Raw genomic sequence first — 23,501 nt, 5'->3', positions numbered from 1 at the left:
GTTAAGGCCAGTGTTCATGGCTCAACCATAAGAAAGAGACTGGGCAAAAATGCTATGTATGGCAGAGTTCCAATCGAAAACCACTGCTGACCAAAAAGAATATAAAGGCCTCATTTCACTTTTGCCAAAAAATGTCTTGATCATCCCCAATAATTTTGGGAAAATATTCTGTGGACTGACAAAGCAAAAGTTGAACTTTTTGGGAGGTGTGTGTCCCATTATATCTGGCATAAAAGTAACAGAGCATTTCAAAAAAAGAACATCATGCCAACAGTCAAACATGGTGGTGCTAGTGTGATGGTCTGGGACTGCTTTCCTGCTTCTGGGCCTGGACGACTTGCTGTGATTGATGGAACCATGAATTCTGCTTTCTACCAAAAAATCCTGAAGGAGAATGTCTGACCATCAGTTCGTGACCTCAAGCTGAAGCACACTTGGGTTCTGCAGCAGGCAATGATCCAAAACACCACCAGGAAGTCCACCTCTGAATGGCTTAAAAAATGAAAGTTTTGGAGTGGCCTAGTCAAAGTCCAGATTTGAATCAAATTGAGAAGCTGTGGCATGACCTTAAAAAGGAGGGTCATGCTTGGAAACCCTCCAATATGGCTGAATTAAACCAATTCTGTAAAGAAGTGTGAGCCAAAATTCCTCAACAGTGATGTGAAAGACTCATTGCCAGTTATCGCAAATGCTTGATTGCAGTTGTTGCTGCTAAGGGGTGGCACAACCAGTTATTAGGTTTAAGGGGCAATTACTTTTTCACATAGGGCCATGTAGGTTTGGATAGTTTTTTTCCTTTAATAAATAAAATCATCAATTAAAAACTGCATTTGTCTAAAATTTATATTTGTTTGATGATCTGAAACATTTAGATGCAAAAAAATAAGAAATCAGGAAGGGGCAAGTACTTTTCCATTGGACTGTATATATATATATATATATATATATATATATATATATATATATATGTATAACAGCGTGCTTTCTACAGATCATTTTTAACATAAGGAAACCGAAATAGTGTGCTCTTTACATATTGGAACTAAAAAAGTGTGCTCATTACATATCGTAAATACATACCTGCACATGCTAACTTTAGGAAACTTGTTTCCTGGTTTATCCCTGCCCCCAAATCCCACCCACCCTCCCGGTGACGCTGAATTTATAGTGCCTTCACCACGCCCTTCTACTTAACCAATCAACAACCTGTAACTATATAAAACTGCTGGCTTCCAGACTATCATATATCTTTTATTTACCCACAATATCAAAGGTAGCCTTTTCCCGACTATTTTCTGTGTAAATGCATTAGGCCTTCTTACATATTCTCCACGTAAACATAATACCAAACATTTGCCCTAGTAGTCGCAGTGATTGCACCCAAAATATTCCCACTATTATCTATACTACTCCTGCTATTTATTCCCTACCACCTCAGCTCCTATGAAAATGTACATTATCTGGAATTCCAATACCCAAAATTCCAAACCTCCACCACCCTAGCATTTAATAAATTTGAGAACTTCATAACTTCCCTCTCTCCTAATTCCTTACCCCCCCCCCAAATATACTACCAACCAATTAAATCCAGTTACATTAGCCCAAAAACCAAAAACTGTGACACTCCCCAGACATTCTCTGCCTCACTGAAACCTGGTTAAAACCAACAACTAAAGACAATCCCACAGTACAACATTCTTAGACTGAACCGGACCTCAAGGAAGGGTGGCGGGGTATCTGTGCTATGCAAGTCCACTCTAACAGTAACTAATGACACCCAGCAACCACCCCAGTTTAACAATGCAGAAATTCTCATCACCAAATTACAAATAAATAAAAATAAATGTAAATACATTGTCTGCATGTATATACCACCTGGTAAAAATTTCAATAGTCTGGAAAGCATCCTACATTGGCTATCTTGCAATTATCCCCAGGAAACCATAGTCTTAGGTGACTTTAACATTGATTGGAACACCTGTTCCTCTGAATCTCCCACTACCCACATAAACCTTCATGGGTTTACACAGAGCATTTCTGCCCCCATTAGGTTCAGTAAAAACAAAGCCAAAGAAAGTATCCTTGATTGGACTTTTATCAATGGCCACCCTCAAATGTACAAGCCAGGGACACTACCTGATGATCTAAGTGATCACTGCCTCACCTGTATTATTAGGCTTAAGGCCACCATTCCCCATCAGCCCACCTATAAAACAATAAGAAATTACAAGAACTTTAACCTTGACAACTTCCAAAATGAACTCAAAGCTTGCAATTGGTCTTTTTAAAACAACTTCAATTACAAGTGGCCGTGGATTACTTTAACACTAAATTCCTAGCTATCCTTAATTTGCACGCTCCTACCCACACCATTTGAGCCAAAACAAAAGTTGCACCATGGCTATCTAAAGACACAAAAAACAAAATTATACAAAGAAATAAGGCCTGGGCCACGTGGCATGTTACTAAAGCCCCACTAGATCAAGTCAGATATCGACAATTAAGGAATGAGACTAAAAAATATATAATTCTAGACAAAAATACTATTACTCCCTCCTGCGACAGAAATAACATCAAAAACCTCAAAAGTTCTCAGTTGGAATAAATAGCCTTCTCCACCCAGGCCATGCCACCACTCCTACCCCATCAGCCGCCCTTGACAAATCTTCTGTAGAAATCACAAACACCTTCAGTAACTTCTATACAGAGACTATCCAGTCTCTAGCTACCCATCTCACTCCTATGTGCTCAAACTCCAGTGCTGATACACCCAGCTCTGACCCACTCAATACTCAACTCTCCTTTAGCTTTCGACCTGTACCTACTCCCATAATCCGAGCCCTAATTAAAAAACTAAAACCTACTACGTTAGCTGCTGACCTCTTCCCTGCTGAATATCTGCAAAAAGCCGCAGATGCCATAGCACTCCCCATTTCTATCCTGATTAATAGATCCATTTCCGAGGGAACCATCCATTCAATATGGAAAATATCACATGTAATACCTCTCCATAAAGGAGGTAGTTCCATAGAGCTGTCTAACTTTAGACCTGTAGCCATTCTGTCACCACTAGCTAAAATCATGAAAAAATGCATCCATAAACAACTTATGCACTATCTTATTCAAAACAAACTGCTGGCCGACTCTCACCATGGCTTTAGGCCATTCCACAGTACCACCATGTCTCTCCTATCTTTCTCTAATATCAGCAATCTTAATCGTAATAACAAAAAACTATCCTCAGCACTCTTTCTAGATCTTTCAAAGGCCTTCGACATGGTCAATCATCAGCTACTGCTCAATACCCTGGAATCCATCGGCTTGGACCATCATGCTATACAGTGGTTTCAGTCCTATCTACTTGATAGACAGCAGGCTATCATATGGCAGAATAACCCTAGGAGTTCTACAGGGCTCCATACTTGGTCCCCTTCTTTTCTAAATCTTTATTAATGATCTTCACACCACCATCCCAAATTCAACTTGCATCCAATATGCAGACGACTCAACATTGATATGTTCTGCCTCCTCTCCAATACACCTACTGTCCCTACCCCAGAATACTTTCAACACCGTAGAAAACTGGCTAGCTAATCGCCGATTGCTCCTAAATCCTAACAAAACCAAATTGTTGCTTTTCTCCCCTACCCATAAGTGCTCTCCTCCATTCTTCACCATTAAATCTAACAATCACATCATTATCTCCAAAGATGACCACGCTAAGCGCCTAGGTGTATTAATAGACAACAGCCTTAAATTTAATACGCATGTTAGCCATACTATTAAGTCCATCAACAAAAAACTTGGTTCCTTGTATAAGCTCAAACCTTCCCTCACCCCTCTTGCTAGGGCAGCTATTGCACGCTACCATCTTCTCTGTACCCTTATGTATGCCTCCCCTGTATTCACCAACCTGTCCAAAACCGATCTCAACAAATTATCCTGCTGTTACAACCACATAGCTAGATTCACTACTGGCATGGCATATAGGACTCATCATTGTGAAAACCTAAAAGCTCTAGGATGGCTAGAATTTCCTACCCTTCTGCAGTTCAACCAGCTTATAGTAGCACACAAAGTCCTCAACCAACCTGAAAACACCCCTGCCCTTAAAAACATTATCAGCCCCCATAGTGCCCTCAGGCAATTACGCTCATAGGTTCATAGATTAGTACTAAGCTAACTGCCCTTGCGAGCCATTTTAAGCTTAGCCAATTATGCCTTGTGAGACTCAAACCCAGGTACCTTGTGTTTGTAAGGCAAACACCTTAACCATTAGGCCACCCTCCCAACCCTAATCTAATAAGCTCATCTAATAAACTAATGGTACTGACCCAAAAATCAAACAACTCCGCAGGAGATGCTCTGTTTACCAACTCAGTTGGTAAAACTTGGAATCTACTTCCTGCTGACCTTACAGAGGAAACTTCACTACCCCTATTTAAAAAAGGCCTCAAAAATACTTTAAATCACACTGGCTCTGCACTTGCTCAAAACCTGATTAGCACCTCTACTAAAATAAGTGTTCCTTCCTAAACTGCTTTTTAGCAATCTACCCATGCCACATTACATATGTATGACTGCACATATTGGCAGATGTTATCTGTTTGTGTCCTGTGTTTAAAATTTTTTGATATGCTTCCTGTGTTTAAAAAGTTTGATATGTATTAACTGTCTCTGTTTTGTTATGTGGAGCTTTTCTCCCCGGGCATCTGCTGAAAATGGGCATGTATCCAGTTGGACTATCCCAGTCAACAAATGTAAAATAAAATAAATAAATAAATACATTTTATAATATATATGAATAATGTATTTATTTTAGTTTGATAACCAGGAAAGTGAACTGGACTTCTGACCCAGGTGCAAAGTACAGCAGAGAGGAATAACAATAAATAGTACAAGGAATCAGACAATGTAGTGTAATAAGGTTTAAGACAAAGGCATTTTATGTAGTATAAAGCTATATAAAAGTAGTGATAATAAATTACCAATAGTTGTGGAAGAAACGCAGCATACAAGTTAACAGAGTGATAGGTAGAAAATGGAAGTGTAGAGTTTTAACTGAAATTACTTAGCCAGTGTCTTGAAAGCAGGTATACCTAGATAACTTATTAAGGAATTCTGTAAGATTTTTCTTAAATGACTGCAGAGTGTTTATGTATTTTATTTCTGATGGTTCCACATACTGTGTTATATTCAAAGGAAAGCTTTTTAACAACTGTCTAGTTTGAATCTTGGTCTGACTAAAGTGTGTTCTTGGCTACTTCTATTGGAGCAGTTTGGTTCCCTGATTGGCAGCATTAGTCTGAGAGACTGGCCATAGCCAAGTGTGCCAATTCTAAATATTAGTGTATTAAGCAAAAAGGAGAGATTGTTTGTAATGGGAAGCCAATGTACATTTTGCTGTAAACTGCAGTACTGATGCATTCTGTCTGCAAGAAGGGAAACTTTAAGCATCTAATTTCTCCTATTTGTAGTTTTTGAGTTTTAGATAAATGAATGGCTATTAGTGGTACTGCATATTCAGTCTTTAGGAATAGAATGTTTTGGCTATAGCTACACATGGATTTTGGGGTAAGAAGGTTAGAGATATGATATCGTAATTGTATTTGTGTGCTTACCTTATTGGTTGTATATTCTGAGTGTATTAATGTTTAATAGACGGTCTACTGTAGCATCTAGATGTTTTTGTTGGTTTATCTTACAGATGTAGCTACCTTTAGTATCATTAATGATTAAAGGAGGTAGAGATGAGAGTTTCAAGAATATAGAAAAAAATCTTGATATTTATCTTGGTGCTGTTAAGCTGGAGTTAATTTGTGTTTAACCTCCTACAGAGGTTATTGCATGTTCCATGAGGGAGAGAAGATTGTCCATCCCCATGGCCAGATAGCCTAGTGGCAAAGCAGCTGGCAGGGTGAGCCAGAAGGTCTAGGTGTAACTCTCAACCTCCCAGCATTAAAAGTCATAGTACTGGCCATCAAGAATAGTAGCAGAGGGTCAGAAGGACGAAGCTTCCTTACTTTTAACAAAACAAGGTCTTGTCAACTATCCCATGAAACTAGTGGTGGTGAATCTTTATATAGGTTTCAATTGTACATTTATTTATGTTATCTGTTTTACATTTGTTTATCAGAATCATCTGACTGGACATGGTGACCCCTTTTTAGCAGAGGCCCAGGAAGAAAAGCTCCAGTATAAAATTTTGCATACAGGCCATACATATTGTTACTCAAATATAAGCCATTGAATAGAGTACATAGCAGTAAATTGCAAAGTACAAGCTGAAGAGAGAGAGAGAGAGAGAGAGATTTACAATGAAAATATACTTGCATAGTATAGTTAATGTAATTTACTGAATTTAGTGGCTGGAGAAAGCTGGAGTACAGCTACAAAGGTGTTAAGATGCGCTCATAGAGGAATATAGGTTAGATCAGAGTCTTGAAGACTGAGTACTTTACAAAGCTATTAAGATGTGCTCATAGAGAATATAGTTTAGATCAGAAATTTGAAGTTGGTGTATAGCTGCAAAGGTAGTAAGATGTGCTCCTAGAGGACTCTAAGTTAGATCAGTGTCTTGGAGGACAGTTACAAAGGTGTTAAGATGTGCTCATAGAGGAATATAAGTTAGTTAAGAGTCTTGTGAGGAATGTCAGTAGTAGTATGCTGTTGGAAAGGGGCATATGTATAGGAGTGACAGCAGAGACATTTATTTATGTAAAGGTAGTAGGTGACTATGGGATGATAAGGCTCTTAGGAAGAGGGGTGGGGGTGGGTTTTGGACATAATGTATGGTTTTGAATGGTAAGCAGATAAGATGCGGTGTGATGTAGGTAAGGCTTATAACTAACCTGGGGAGGCACAGCTACAAATCCAATTTCTTACCAGATATTCTTTAAAGTGTCTTTTGCGTGCATCACATTACCTGTTTAAGAGTTGGTGGAAGTCTATTTAATAAATTATATACTCATAAAGAGGTCTGACATTATGAGGAACATCATAAATCTAGGCGGAGCAAGTCTAAATCTAAGGGCCAACATCATAGTGCTATTCCTAAATCATAATAGTTGAGTGGTATGGGTGTAGGTTTGTATCCAATACAAAGCAATCAGTTCTTTGGTATAGCAAGTCATTTGAAATTTGGCTTTAAACGGAATACCTGGATGCACTTTCTCCTTTCAAATTTTTGTCTGGACACTTTTATGTATTATGCTCTTGGGGAAGAAGGTGCTCCTGTAATATGCATTTATGAATTTCTGTATGTGTATGTGTGTGTGTATGTAATAGAACTACATAAATAAATATACATTTTATATATATATATATATATATATATATATATATATATATATATATATATATAGTTACATAGATATTGATACAAATGTAGAGGTAGATGTGGGTGTGAGTGTGTGTGTGCCTTGTATACCTGTTGGTTAATGATTCTAGTATGTCTATGGTTGTAGTTTTTGACACCCTTTAAGGATTTATAATATCTCTAGAATCATAATTTAGGATCCCCTAAAAGTCAAAGTTGAATAGATTGAACACCAGTAGTACAAAGGAGTGTTTGTGGCTCAAACTGTTTCTGACCACACACACACACACACACACACACACACACACACACAGCAGATTGTGGATGATTTTCTTGCAAAACTGTTCAAAGTTGTTAACTATGGATGTATACCTTCTGCCCTAGCCCCAAGGCTTGTTAATGCACCGTCTGTAGTTACCCTGAACGTATTCAGTAATCTGTCAAAGCTACAAACTGCTGAAAATAAAATATTTCAGTTTATTCCCCTTTTTCTCAGACAGAAAATATCTATCACCTGTCTTTTATAGGTTCATAGGTGTTTACTAGGCGAATGACCACAAGGGCCTTTTAAATTCTAACTATGTATTGCAAATCTCTGACAAGTTTGGTACCTTTGGTGTGTGTAAACAGGGGCTTGGGAGATGAAACATGTACAAGAAAGGGTTTGGGAGATGAATCATTTGCAGATTGCCTGTGTCTGACCAGGGATGAATTTCCTGTTTTTCATCCAGTTGCCCATGTTGCACTGAATCGGATTAGGGAGGAACTGTGCTTCACATTGATGGGGGGCCTGTTCTAGAGAAGGGGTAGTCTCTGGAATATATACCTGTCTCTTCAGAAGATCCTGTTTATATCATAGGCAAGGTTTAAGTCTTTAGAGTAGGTAATACTGGTGCTGTTTGTTTTGCAGATATGCAGGAGGTCCATCAGAATGGGGTCTGGCAATGCCTTGTATGCCAAATATAGATTTCCCTCAACAGCCTGTAGGAGATAGAATACAGAGATAGGGCCTTGAGGTGGTCTGGCTAGGAAATGTTACTTGTATCCTGTATTCTTTTAGTGAGGAACCTTTGTGGATGTTCAGTTGTTGGATGTGCCTGGTTAGGTACATACCAAACAGGGCATTGTACTCAGTGATAGGTCTGATGAACACCTAATACAGTGGAACAATGACTCCCTTGGACCTAGATGCCATCCCTTTGTTTATAAGTTGCACAACATAGAATGATTTCCTCACCACTATAGACACATGATGGTCAAAGGTTAGATTATGGTCTGTGTGTGTTCACAAATCCCCGACTACTGGATTGGTTCTTAGGGGTGTATTGTCACATATGATAGTTACCAGGGGTGGATGACTTCTTGAAGGATACTATTATGCGTTTCTTGGCATTTAGCTTTATTCCATGGTTCTGACACTGCAAAGCTAATAGACTGTAGGTTATGGCTATAGAACTACTTTGCTTTTAAAAGGACTTTTTCAAGCTGAATGATGATATGTATTACCCTCCCTTGACAAAGACATTATGTTTTAGGACTAGTATGTATTCTTTAAGATCAGTCTGTCAGCATTCCCTGTATCAATGACATACATTTTATTTGTCCTTCAGTGAAAGGGCCTTTTCCAAGACAGCACTACCATCTTAAAATAAGTCACAGTAAGTAAGATGCATAGTCATCTACACTGTTGAGCAGACAAATTTAAAAGTTCCAGGCATGCTTTACATACACATAGCAGTGCTCAACTCCCAAATCTGGAAGGAGTGCAGTGGATACACCTGTTGTGAACTTGTCTACTCATTCAGTCATCACAACTAGGCTTAAAAGGTAGCCAGAGAAATGTTTTGTTTGACATGTACTGGTAACATAATCTATAGGCTTGGAATATGTTGAATTAGGGGCCTATCCAATGGGTCTTATTTATTTGCTGGTGTAGACTTGGGGTTATAGTAGAGGTATTTGTAGCCAGTTTTGCAATGAAATGGGGGGGGGTCAAATAGCACTGAGTCTTTCTTGGCTCAAAAAGTGAGACATCTTACCTAGCAGCAACTAAACAACTGTAGCTTTAGAAGAAAACCTTGAAATGTTTAATGCTTTCATGATGGGGAAAGTTGCCTTGTTTCAGCAATGAATGATTGCTAATGAAAAAATAGCAAATGGCCTGAAATTTTATTCAACAAATATTTCCTTACTTTTCAGTAAGTATAACTGAAACATAACTAAATACCTTAATATAATTAAAATACATAAATTTTTTACTAATACAGCTGAGCAAAAGAGATTTGTTCAGTGATACTGTAAGAAAACTAAACAGTTTGCAATGCTGTCGTACTTTTCTGCTTTTGAGAGACATGGACAATTAGTGTAGCAATTAATGATACAGTTTTTGGTTTGTTTGTTGCATCTCCTTGAACCCCAAAGCTTGCTCTTACTCTGATTATATTCAGTTGGGTGAAGTATCATAAGCATGCTTCAGTTCAACAATGAGGTTCTTTTCTGAGTGTACTGCAAGTGGTCATTACACATGGGGAGGGAGGTGATATTCCTTGCCCTTGAATAATTTATCATTTGCTGAAAGACAGAAATAAAATGAGAGTGTACTGAGAAAGTGGGTCTTGGCCATCAAAATAACAAATTTACTTTTGTTTTCATAATTGTTCTCAACAAAATTGTTATTAGTTTACTTAGTATTGCAGTGCAACTTTTGAACACCATTTCTGTTTTCATAGGATGCCACTTTGCAATGTTTTGGAGAGGTTTTTCCTTCTCCAATATTGTGTGACAGTGGAGTTAGTATATATACGTTTGGGGATTTGGGGACATCATGTGGAGTGTAAGGGAACTTCCCCTTGGCAGAAATACTTATCAGTTTGCTGTGTTGCATTGCATGTAACAGGCATTTTTGAGGTATTGTGAGAGCGGCGATGGAAAGGAATGAGTTATGACCTATCTTAGGTGAACCATGCAAATCAGTTACCCTGCTTCGCACTCTTATTCGGTTGGCATACTCTAACATTAATATGTTCAAGCCATCCCCCTGTCTTTTCATTCTTTCTTAATGGTCGTAAAACCTGAAGGAAGAAAAAACGTGTTGAGTGAAATATTACACTGGCTAATATCTTTTTTTTAGGTTGCATTGAATAATTGTGTTAATTGTTTGGTAGATGTTTTAATTAATGTATCATAATTTTTTTAGAGCCATCAAACCTTTCCAACTTCACTCGACACATTATGCATATTCATACATTCTTGAGACATTTTATTAGTTTAAATTGTTTTCTTACTAGTTTTCAAGTAATGCAAAGATGTCACATGATTGATTTCATAAGAAAAAATATCCAAATGTTATATTCTTTTGCTGTACCAAATGGTATTTTGCTAAATTATGAGCATTCTCTGTCTTCTTTGATACAAAGTAACATAGCACATTACAACTAAATCTGATCCTCTGAGCCTTAGGAAGTATTCCTCAGTCTTGCTGAATGACAGTAAATAAAACAAACTTAACTTTTCTATTTTAAGAATTTTTCTGAGTACAGGTCCATCTAAGATGATTTTCTGGTTAGAGGTTCATGAGTGCTGGTGGTTGGTACATATTTAAGCTAGCAAAGAACTTTTTGCAATGCATCACGTTCAGTACTTGGGGATTAAGTTGTATCTTTTAAGGATCAGAATTCTTCAGCCTACTGTGTTGGTCTGTATTTATGAGTACAGTACCTTTATTTCTGGTGTCTAAAATATGCTATTATGCACATTTGACCTTTCTTGTTACTTTTTAATATTTTTGCATACTTTCCTGCAGGGGAGTGCAATGGCTTTTACTCTCATTTGAGTCAGAAAATGATGCTTGCTTACAGCTCAGTACTGTATCATGATAAGGGACACATATTGTTTCAGAGTATTAATGTTTCTAAGGGTGTGCTTTGAGCTGTGATATCATCATACACATCACAGTGGTGCAGTTAAATGTCAAATAAGTGCTTTATTTCATTTTCATGTTATTTTCTTTTTCTTTATAGGAGGTTTGTGTTTGCCATGCTTCAACACCAGCTGAGGGTGAAATAAACATTTCCACAGCCCACGGGAGAGCATGTATAAGAGAAATGGCCGGATGGCCAGAGTGACAGTAACCTCCGCCACTCCAGAGGTATTGTAAATAAGACATTTGACTGTTGAGGAAGTAGTGTTTAACAGAGAACAATTTACAGCATTTGATAAGTACTGTCAGTAATAAAAGCAAACAGTTTAGGCAACAGATACCAGCTGAACAAAGAAAGATGTGTATAATTTAAAGAACTGGAACAGTCTGTATTTCACTAGACCCTATTTTGCAGAGTTGAACAGCTATGACTTCGTAAGGCACTGTACATTTGTGGTCAAAGTAATATTTACTCAAGTTTGCAGTAAGTGGATTATTTTGGGTAGGAATATATTTTACAGGAAAAAATATTTGGGTAAGTTAATCACACTATTTGTGATGAAAGTGGAACTGCCAAAACAGATACATTAATTCCCATGTATCATCAACATAATCACATGCAATGGAGTGAGAATTTATTTGTATTTTCAAGGTGTAGTCTTTAAATTATTATAAATTATTATAATTAGATGTACAGGGCTGTGGGGGTACTGGGGGACTTGCTCTTTTTTATTAGTTGTAGTTGTAGAAGTGTAATAATTGAGAATTTTATTTTATGCATGTCTGTGATTCTTTTTTGCGCCACAATGCCCACAAACCATCATCTCCCGCTATGTATAGATCCATTTGTTCCTGACCCCTTAGTTCCCTGTGAGACGAGAGACAAACATGGAACCATTGTCTTTGCTCTCATTAGGGTGTTTTGTTGTGGTAGTGTCATGGCCTTCTGCCTATGCCTATAACATGGGGTTCATGGTCTGCACTACTCTCCTGGAGCACCATGTCACCATGGAGAAGAAGGCACCACAAGCCTCCATCCTACATAAGCATGCCAACAAAATCCACATGTCTCTCAGCCATCCCACCTGACTCTTCCACCTCCCTAAATTTCTCATCAATTTTTGATCATATGTGTTGCAGTCTGAGGTTTATCCCTCTGTGCCACAGACCTTGGATGAATTGATTTGTTTTGTTTTTTTGATGGGCTGCAGTTTCATGTAATGAGGTTCTCTAATTAGCTATAGATCCAAAGCACTGACTTCATAAATACCTAATCATTGTTCTTTTATGTGCCATATCACAAATAAACATTTGTCTATCTGATCAATTTGTCTGTCTGTTCATGGCTCTTTGCTAATGTATGACTTTTTTTCCCTACATTTCCATTTCACAGTGGGTTGATTTCTTTTCACAGTCTTTCACTGAGTTGCCTGAATTCTATAGGTTTAGGTGTTATGCTGTTTGTTGTACTGTTTTTTTTTTTTCTTTTTGTATACTTTTTTCCTTTCATTGCCTGCACAACATCACTCTTCCCGCAATAATAAGCCTATTTGCTCCACTTGAGTAGCCTTCAGGATTTTACATAGTATGAACATAACCAGTCATGGGCTTGTAATGTGTTTCCTCCTGTGCATGCATATACCCACACGTTCCCAATGAAGATTATTGAGGAAAAATGGCTTAGAGGAGCCAAACCTGCACCCTGGTTGATATGTTGCATGCAGTTCACCTTTTGCCAAGAAGGAGCCAGCACTGCACTGGTATGTACTGCCGCCTTCTTCCCAGGATGTAGTGATCTAACAACAGTGAAACACTCCCATCCCTTTCCAATTGGCTTCTTGAGTTCCCAACCCACTAATCAATCTGGTGTCATCTGTGCTGTAGTCAGGGCTGGATCTAGTACAAGGTGACCTAGGCAGCTGCCTGGGTCCCAGTGTTGACAGGGTGACTCTTAAATGGCCCCAAAGCTGTCTCTCCCACTGATTACCACTCAGCTGCTCTAGCTTCCAGTAAAGAAGTACTGTAACCCAGTAAAAATACAGAGTTTTTTTTTTTTTTTTGCATTCATCACAGTCAGGCACATACACACACATAGTAGCACACTGACAGAATGCTGTATGTTGTAATTGGAAATAGCGCTGTGTTCTGGCATGCTGTTTTTACTGCTGATGGCCATAATTACAGTTCTGTCAATGGCTGGCAAACCTAATCAATGACATAACAAAACAGGGTCCAGTGAAAGCATTATTAGAGATTGTGGCACCAGAAAACAAAGTACAACTGTTACAAGTTGTTCAAACCATAGCTGTACGTGGCTCAAGGCTCCCATCTGCCTATGGCCCTGAACCTTATGAGACCTCATCACTACTGACAGTCAATATCGCACTCAGCTGATTACAGAAATGTTAAAGTATTTTTTTCCCCTTTTAATGCTATTTGAGTTACTGATACACCATCATGGTTCCTAGTTTCCAAGATTTCACATTATTAACTGAATTAGATTTTCATGGAACTTTTAAACAAACAATCTATAACTTTTCCGCCTCACTAGGGGACTCTTCTCTGTTGTATCTGGTTGACCTGCCATAACTTCGCACTCTGAGTCTGACCCAGCTGCTTTTTCTCTTTCCTCTCACATTTTTAAAGATGGTAATTTTAGCTGCATTGCAGAGGGCATCTACTTCTGCTTTTCCTGAAGTAAATGAAAATGCAGCTGTAGATTCTCCCAAGCCCCCTCACTACAAATTGCACAGATGGCATCTCCTGTTAACTGCATCTGCATAGAAACTGTGAAATTCAAGTCTACAAGGTTACAGAACAAGGTCAAACAACAGTGCTACAGCAGTGTTATCAAACAAATTACCTAGCAAAGTAAACTGTAGATGGATGATAAAGGTATGGTGTCTGGCCCCCCCGCCTTAAAGAAGAGTACTTCTGCTCAGTTCTTTTTTATTTTCTGTTAAACAAGGCTACTTTAAATATACCTCATATACCTCTCGATCTGTTAACATTAAAAAACGCATATCACGGGACTTTTCAAAACAATAAAGATGGTCCAAAAGAAGACCATTTTTTTTTTCAGACTGGAAGGTTTTCATGTACAATTGGTAAAGATGAACCTTTGTGTACTATTGGTAACGATGAACCTTTGTGTATACTTACTTTACTTACTTAGTGAGAGACAAGTCATCTGATGTCAAGAGTTAAGTCAGTAAGTCTTGGAGAACAAGGCTACATTATAGAAACAAAATATTAGTGCTTTGCCTAACTCACAGTGGTATAGCAGTTAGTATGCTGCCCCACAGCATGCTGTTTCTCCACTCTGGGCCTCAGCTTGGGTACTACTATATGAAGTCTGCTCATCCTTCCCCCGTGTTCGTGTGGGTTTTTGGTTCTCCAAATTCCTCCCAAGTTCCAAAGATGTCCAAACCAAAGGGTAAAAAGGTCCTTAATGGGTCATTTGTATGTGTATGTGTATATATATATATATATATATCTCACATGGGCCTCCACTGCAGGAGGTTTAGGGTATAATACTGTAAAGACTCTGGAATATAAAATCTGAAAGAAAGATAAGCTAAACATGTGCTCTAGGTAAAAGGAAAGTCCTCCAAAACTGTCTGTGTGGGTGCATATGTATGAGTCTGTGCACTTGCGTTGTCTTTCATAAATTTTTTTGATTTACTGGTTAATCATTGAAAACTGTAGTCACTCAACAATATCAGACAGAATTTCAGACTTGCCAATAATCAGAAAATGCACAATAATGCAAAATGTAGTCTTCTGTTAACTCTTTAAGTGAATTAGAATAATATTTAAACATTGTTCCTGATTTTGAACCTTTGCCCGTCATTATTTTTTTGTCTTTGTAGTGATTTTTAAACAAAGAAGTTGAGAGGTAGGTGTGTGTGTGTGTGTGTGTGTGTGCGTGTGTGTGCATGTGCGTGTGTGTGTGTGTGTGTGTGTGTGTGTGTGTGTGTGTGTGCGCATGTGTGTAAATATTTAGTTCCTGCATCTCAAAGTAGTAATAGAGTAAAGGAAGGAATTGATTGTAGTAAACAGGAGCTTTATCATATGAACCATGTTGTTTGGGTACTGTCCTTGGTTTTCTAGTTTAACTGCTTTGTATGTTTACTGGATAGGAAATAGTCTACAAGTTAGTGTTAAAATAAATGGCACTCAGGTCACTCGCTCAGTGGACCTTAACCTGGTATGTGATATCAGCAGAACTTGCTGGAAAGGCAGATTTGTCTTACAGAAGTTGCCCCACCTTTGGAACAAGCTTCCTATTTATGTTAAACAAAACCCCTCATTGGCCCTATTTAAGCATAATTTGGAAGATTGGAGGGGTAACTGGAAATTCACCCCAGAGGTTACACCTGTGTCCCCCTTGGAAAGGGGCAGTAGGTGTGGTGATAGCGTCTGCTTGAACCAGACATCCTTGGAAATACAGGTTGAACTTGGCTTGGCTTGTAAGGGCCCTGGGGCCGTTAGCTTAGTAACCTCCTATGATACTGTGAACTATGAATGCATTTTTAATTGAACTTATGTTTTGCTGGCACACTGGTGTGAAATGCACTGTACTGGGTTACAGCAGTTTGGTACTTATTGCAGATAAGTATGCTCTGAGCTGTTACTTATCTGCTCCTTTTAGTTTTAGGGTTTGATTCCCTTAGCATTTGTTTCTCTATTAAATGAGTCTGAACTAGTCACCTCAGCAGACAGTGTTCTTAGGCTGCCTCTGAAAAGAGGAATGTAACCAGTGAGCTGTCCCAAGCTGTTAGCAAATGCATAACACATTTTCCTTCACTATATGCTATTTGACTATGAATACCAGCCCATCTCTTGTCATTTTAATGGTTTGCCATTTGCATTTTCAACATATGTGATTTTTAAGGGAAGAGAAGTGTATTGTTGTTCATGCTAAATCTCTTTTTAGTGTTGAGTGTTTTGTTTTATTCATCTAATGGGTTTCACTGTTTCTCCTGTAAAATGTTTAATAAAAGTTAAAGTAAATCCAAACCTCTGTAATCATTACAAAAGTACATGAACAAACTAGTGTACATACTGACAGGTCTGAACACTATTTTGTGGTAATTGGGCCCCATCTGACCAATATCTGGCAATGGCTGTAGTCAGGGCTTCATCCTTCTGTACCGCTGAGCCTGCTTGCTATACTGTTTATTAAACAGTACTGGTCTACTTGCAGCAGGCAAAGTTGCTATACTGTAAGGCTACATTTAGCATACGAGTTTCTAAGGTCAGTCCATATAAATCGAGGAACAAAACAGCACATGTCGATCAGGTTGCAACAGTACAAAAGACTACTGGTATTCAGTGTGGCAGCAGCGGTTTAAGGCAGAATTGTATGTTATGATTGTGGTCATTTTGATTAGTTTTAACTTTAAGTAGTTGTCCTTGCTTTCACTTGATGTGGTCTTCATATTTCTTTCCTCAAACATGATATGAGGCATGACAAAGGCAGGAATAATCATATCATGTAACATGAAACCGATAAACCAATGCAATTTTATGAGGTTAATTTATTCAATTTTAGATGTGATGGAGTCTCTGGTAATTTGCAGATATAAAAGTGCTAGACCTTACAATACAAGCCCATAGCAGTTTCCTTTTTTCTGTTGTTTTTGGTTTATTTTGCATAAAACCTACAATACTGACTTTTACCTCAAAGAAGAGTCTAGACCCATCATCTGCTGTATCTGTTGGGGCTTGAGGCAGCCTTGACACTCACAAGGTCTTGGTGTCATTGATCACTTTGTTATACCTATGGATTCTGTGATGGCCTGTTTATTGCCACTAGCTTCAGAGCTATATACCTGGTCCTAGAACTTTTACTGGTGTCCCTTAGTGTGACTTCATTTAATCATCAGACTTGGTTTTGACTTTCTGCCATCTTATCCATCTCATTCAACAGATTCAGACACATCACTGAAACTATAGATAGCCACTCTGGGTTTGCTATAGTTTATAAATAGCAGAGCCAGTGGAGCAGGTCCTCCATATCAGTTTCTTAGACCTCCTGTTTCCTTTCTGTATCTCAAGCTGTAGAATCATTTCTGAAGCACGAGCTTCTGTCACCAAGACCAGATCACCAAAAGGATAAAGGGACTCCAAAATCTGTCATATGCTGCCAGATTGAAGAAACTCCAGCTCTATTCAGTCGCATACCGTCTGCTCAGAGGTGACATGTGCCTGATATACAAGGCCATGTCCAACCCGGAATTAATGGACATGCTCCACCTCAAAAAATCCAAATCCACCAAAACCACTAGAGCAAGCGACTTAAACCTTAGCACGGATATAAATAGGACGTGCTGGAGGGATAGATTTATCACTCAGAGACTCCTTATGCTGTGGAATAAAATCCCAGTCCATATGAGGCAGAGCACCTCGCTGGCTCTGTTCAAGAGAAATCTTGACCTGTGGATGGGAGATCATATGTTTACCCCGGGAATCATCTCTGTGTCACTGCTGGACAGAGGCACAACAAACTAATGGGCACAGTATTTTTTCATATAAGGGGTGGCGTAAGCCACAAAACTTTGGGCTAGGCTTATAAATGCCTTAGGGCAGATAGCCTAGTATAAACCTATGAACCTATGACAGAATAAACATTGAAGGACTTATTCCTGTTTTGTGTGTCACAAGCTGATTTGTATTTGAGAGTGGGCATCCATTCAGCAGCTTTTCCTGTAGCCCATCTGCATTTCATGGAAATTCATTGTCTTGGTTGCCATGTTAAGCCACGGCATAAACTCCTCATATGAGCTTCATCTACATCTTTAAAGAGTTCAGGAACTTTTCTGTAAATGGATGCACCAAACGTCAGGATGTTCATTGTTTGGTAGAGTACAGGGCTACCCAGTTTCCCCTGTTTCTGACCGGAGCAGGAAGAAGTGAATGGTCTACGTTTTCTAGGTAACACTTTATAACAGGCTGTTCAGAATAACTGCAACACCCAGTATCATAGGATAAAACCCACACAGATCATGAGAACTGCTGTAACCAAGAATACTTTAAAGGATGTTAAATGAGATTAGGGCTGATATGAACCCCTGACATTATAGGTTGCAGGCTGTAGTTAAGCACTGGTGAGGCACCACTGAGACAAAACTACTTCCTGTTCTCTAACAGGCTCTTTCAGGGGAATGAAGGAACAAGTGTGGGTCATGTGGTGCTCCTGTACCACATGATGTGAAGGGATTGTGATCCAGACAGTTAAAGCAGTTGGTGGCTGCATAAAAACTAGTATTCCCTGGGAACCTGCTGTTGTTACTTCAGATAAATGTTTCTTTAGTAACTTACTTTAAACATTTACTGAATTTTGTATAAGCATATACACATCAGAAATCAAAGAAAAAGACAAGTAAGGAATAGGAAACTTGGACTTTTGAAATACTTTTTAATACCCTAGAAAGAAGTGGCATATAGAGCTCTTATACATATTATTTTTCACATTTTATTGCTGTGAAAGAACAGTGGCAGTTATTACATTGAATATATCATCACAAAGGCATTTTATTAATATAATGTGATGTACTAAAGTAGAAATTATTGACTTGTTCACAATAAATATTTAATTTAGTTCAAAAAGTCAAATGCACTTCATCTTTTTTCATCTAATTTCATTTAAATTCAGAGATTCTTTAAGAGATTTATGATGGAGTATATAGCAAACTACCTTAATGCATTTCATTTAAAAGTTGCATACCCCCCTTCTACTGACAGAAAATTAAGAAGACAGTGCTAGGAGATGCTTTTTTAATGCACGTTCTTGTATGCATTAAATAAGTCTGAAGAAAGAACTAGAATTGATAACCAGAAGTGACTGTTGTATGACACAAATATAACTGGAAACAACAGTAAACTCCTATTCTAGAAAAAAAAAAAAAAAAGCAGAAAAAAACAAATGTGACCAAGCAAGAAAGTTTTTTTGCATGGGCCACTGATGGCACATTTGGTACTGATTCATGCATCTAATACTTAATTGTGAGAGGAAAAATAACTGGCTGATGGTCCAGATTTCCTTTCTACTCCTTCCACTGGCACAGGCCACAGGGTCTGCTAATTACAGACTGCTTAAGCAAACTTAGTGGTAGTGAGACACTGGTATTTGCTTTACTCTGTTTTGCTATCATTGAATTCACATGTGCTACTTTGATAAGGTAAGGCTGGTTGTAGAGATTTCAAGCCTTGTACACATGATTATCAAAGTCTACCATGCTGGAAGATCTCTTATCTCCATCACCACATAAAGCTTAAGCTACCAACACCAGATAATGTATAGGTAGGAAAATCCTGTTCATGAAAGGGGCACTTGAGGCCTGTGTCTTGAACAGATATATAAAAAGAGAGTAGCTCAAAGAGGACCCTCTGGTACTAAGTACTGTCTAAGCATAAATTCAGCTGAGCCAAAAAATGTAGGTGACCTAACACTTCACCATCAGGATTATCTTCTCCCATGAAACCAAAAAGTCATATTTAGAACCTTCATTCATTGTTACCAAACTTTGTCCAAGCAGACTATTTGCTTTCAGGAAGAATCAGCAATAGAATTATTCCTTTGTGGACAATTACTTCAGCACACACAGGGATCAGAAACATTTTCCAGTGGCTTTACTTGGTGACATTAATTAACATGACCAAATTCCCTAGAGCCAAATTTAACACTGTCAGGTGGCCAGCCTTGCCACGATGTGCAGTCTGTGATTTGTATTCTGTTATCTTGAGGATACTGTGCACCACAGTATATGCTCAAAGTGATTGGTCTATACAACTTTTCCCTCTATAAGGCTCCATGTGGAGTCTGTGCTGCTGCTCACAGCACCATACTTTGGTAAGTTTGAGATGGAAATGTTGAGGATGTTTTTCAGAGTTGAGAAGAACCTGACAGAGAGAGAACATGCAAACTCCAAACAAGCATTGGCTGGATGGCAAGATCAAACTCTGTACCTTGTCCATGGGAAGCAAAGACCATAATCATTATGCCAACTAGTCTCCCTGTTCATTTCTCACAGGCAATATGAAAAGAGTTATCAGTGGCTTGGAATGGTGGCAGGCCAGTGACTGTCATGAGTTACATATTTTACATTACAGTGAGAAGTTGTGTACTTGTTTGCAGAATGTTTAAAAGCATGGTTCATCAAGACATTTTAAATTGCTTCCTCATGGTAAAGTAGTTGTAGTTTTCAGAATTTATCTGCGTGTTGGGACTTCTAGTGATGGTGTTGTAGGCAGAATAAAGGTTTCTAGGTTATACTTGTGAATTGTGTCATTTTATAAACTAGGAATAGCTTGGGATATCAGTTACAGTTAAATTATGCCACTTTGTTTTTAGCAGTGTTATCTATCTCTAAAATTGTGGAAAAAATATCAACTTAATCAGTGAGTGTATCAAAGTTATAATAAATGATTACCTAAAGTGGAAAATTGTAACTGGGTGGTAGTATGTTTGGAAAAAATGGGATGATGTGTAATTAGGTGATGCATATAAGGTGCCTCAGGTGATAGTGAAAGCAGCCTTCAAGATAAGAAAAGCAAATGTTAGTCCTAAGCTTGATAACTGTGTTATGGTAGCTAAGGAGAATGACACTGTAGATGCTTTGAACTGGCATTCTGGCACCATTGAAGAATTCCAGAAGGCAACAGAGACTTACTAGAGCAGAATGCCTACTTAAATAGCATTAAGATGCTTATGAAGATAGAGCTTGATGTTAAAAGTATTCATATAATTGGTGTGCTTAAAAAGAAGTAGGACTGAACTTTGTGGCCCATGTACAACATAAACTAGCTGGATGGAGGCAAGCCAGCTAAAAGCAGTGTGTACACATATACTTTGTGCTTCTGGTTTGATAGCAATTACAAGGCAGCCAAGGAAAGTACTGGCTGAATTGGAAACTTTTGAGAGAAAAGATCAAATGTTGTCATTTCTTTGAAGACCAGGAAACAGTGTATAAGATTAGAGACAAGTGGTTTTACTTTTATTTTATAATGAATAATTACAGTTTTCAACTTCTTCTGTGAGTCAAGCATACCTCTCGAAACATCAAAAATCTGGGAAAGACCCACAAAAAATAGGGACAAATCTGTACACTGATTAGCATAACATTTGTCTACATAATTATGTAACCCCACCCACTCCAATGGAATTGTAGGATACCAGCTTTCAAACGCAAACTGAAGAACAGGCTACCAAAATATTGCCCCAGCCCAGAGTCCACCTGCAGCCATTCCAGTGTCTCATTACTTGGCTGTTTTGTCCCATTCACCATAAACACTAATGTGCATACTGGTTTACTTCTACAATGATTACTTGGATTTTATTTTACATTTTATAGCACAAACACTTGTAGACATCTGGTAAACAAAGCAATACAGTCCCACAATGAAAATAGACTTAGCATTAAAACCTCTTTGCAGTCTGCCCTTGAAACTCACATTCAAAGAAAATGCATCTGGTCATTGGTGGATAAAGTTTACCTTTGGGCTGTTTTCAAATCATAGGCCCCTTGCACACAAAACACGTGTTCTTTCACAAACCTTCCTAACTGTATTAAATTATATTCCTTGTATAATACACTACACTTGTTAGAGCGCATTTTAAATTTGTTTTGAAAATTTTCCAGTATGTAATGAAACAAAAGGCATGAACCAATAATGACAAAACTGCCCAATTTAGAACATTTCCATCATAAAAAGTCTACTCAAACTTTCAGTCCAACATTATCAGTAAATATGCACAATCTCTGCAGAAGTAAAAGTCATCTAAATAATTCCACATTAAAGAGATCTGTAACTAGAGGCTGCTACTAGCAAACAACTTTATATTTCATTTCCTCTACACATAAAGTGCCTGTTGCCCTTGAAGAATAAATTGCCTATGTTACATTAAAAAATAAGTAAACTTTCAATAAGCAGCACTAATCTTCTCTTTCCCTGAAGAACTGTGCAGCACAAGAAATCAGGAAAAAGCCAACATTTAATGGGGGAGCAAAAGCCCAAAACCAGGGACACAATTTAAACCTTGCTTGTATAATCTTAGAAAGTTGCTAGAATAAAATGTGTTACCATGTGTTTTATGAAAGATAGGAAGACTGAAACTTAAATGGCTATTAGTATTTAGTGAATTCAGTTCTCACTGATTTTCCAGTAAACCATAAATTTTATTTTACTTTTATTTAACATTTTTTTACTGTGAAAGTTCGACTTGGAACAAAACCAATTTTCAGCAGAGGCCCAGGGAGAAATGCTCCAGACGTTTGTCTTTGTATCATCTGAGGAAACCAGAGCACCCCACAAACAAATGCAGGGAAGATATGCAGACTCAGTTCAGCTGAGAATCAAACCAGAGAATCTCTTGCTGTGAGGCAACAACACTACCACTGCACCATTCAAATTGCAAGACAAACTGACTAAAAGTATGAGCCAAACATTCCAGACATTTTATGAAAATTTGTACAGTTGATAGCTATAACTTCTCCTTCAAATCAGTGGTGGCTGGTGGTATGGGTAGAGAACTCAGGCTCTTGCCCCTTGTACTTAAGGTATAGGGTTTGAGCCTTGAATAACCCTAACTAACAAGTATACCTACCTGCCAGGCATTCGCACACCCACACAGGATAATTTTTCTTAATAATGTCTGATAAGGCATTTATTAATTTTGTTTGCATATACATATGATATACCCTTCAGTTGCCGATACAGCCTTTTTACACCTGAGTTCTATATTTAAGCCATGATCAAGTGAAGCTGCATACAGGATGAGTACAAGTATAACCTGTCTTCTGATTCCTTGGTAAAATAAGCACAAAAAATAATTCCACTTGTGGCTTGAAGGTTATATCACGTAAAGGTAAAGTGCCCCAACCTGATACCCAGTGTACATGTTCTGAAAAACTACAGGACACTTTGGATCTGATAAGTAGTAGTAAGGTGAACAGAGAACAGCAAAGGGATGACATTAAATTTATTTAATTTATTAGAGACTGAGGCATATGACTTAATCAACAAGAAGAAGGAGACCAAAAATGTTTAAATGTGCAAAAATTGAAAGTGATGCACAGTAAATGAAATGAACAATTACAATGTATCATTTCTAATACAGTGTTTCCCTTCTGCTTATTAGAAAAGTACTTGTGGGTTAATATTATTAATGATACTGTTTTCGTGTGTTCAGGAAAACTAACATTTCTTAGCAGTTGGATTCACTGCTGTCACACAAACAATACTTATTGATATGTTGGA

At 38.1% G+C, this 23,501-nt stretch overlaps 1 protein-coding gene across 1 annotated transcript in view; it reads left to right on the top strand.

Annotated features, from left to right (window-relative positions):
• Positions 1 to 23,501, top strand: part of RALGPS1 (Ral GEF with PH domain and SH3 binding motif 1) — a 3,844,659-nt gene that overhangs the window by 991,108 nt on the left and 2,830,050 nt on the right. The window contains exon 5 of the mRNA XM_044058136.1: positions 11,338 to 11,465. Within this exon, the coding sequence (XP_043914071.1) occupies positions 11,409 to 11,465 (57 nt within the window). The 5' untranslated portion in view covers positions 11,338 to 11,408. The remainder of the gene's footprint in view (positions 1 to 11,337; positions 11,466 to 23,501) is intronic.

Source organism: Protopterus annectens, chromosome 16.part0 (genome assembly GCF_019279795.1).
Source record: "Protopterus annectens isolate FY-2018-M chromosome 16.part0, PAN1.0, whole genome shotgun sequence".
Classification (NCBI taxonomy): Eukaryota; Metazoa; Chordata; order Ceratodontiformes; family Protopteridae; genus Protopterus; species Protopterus annectens.
The sequence above is the reverse complement of the archived record's forward strand: the minus strand, read 5'-3'. Positions and strand labels throughout refer to the sequence as shown.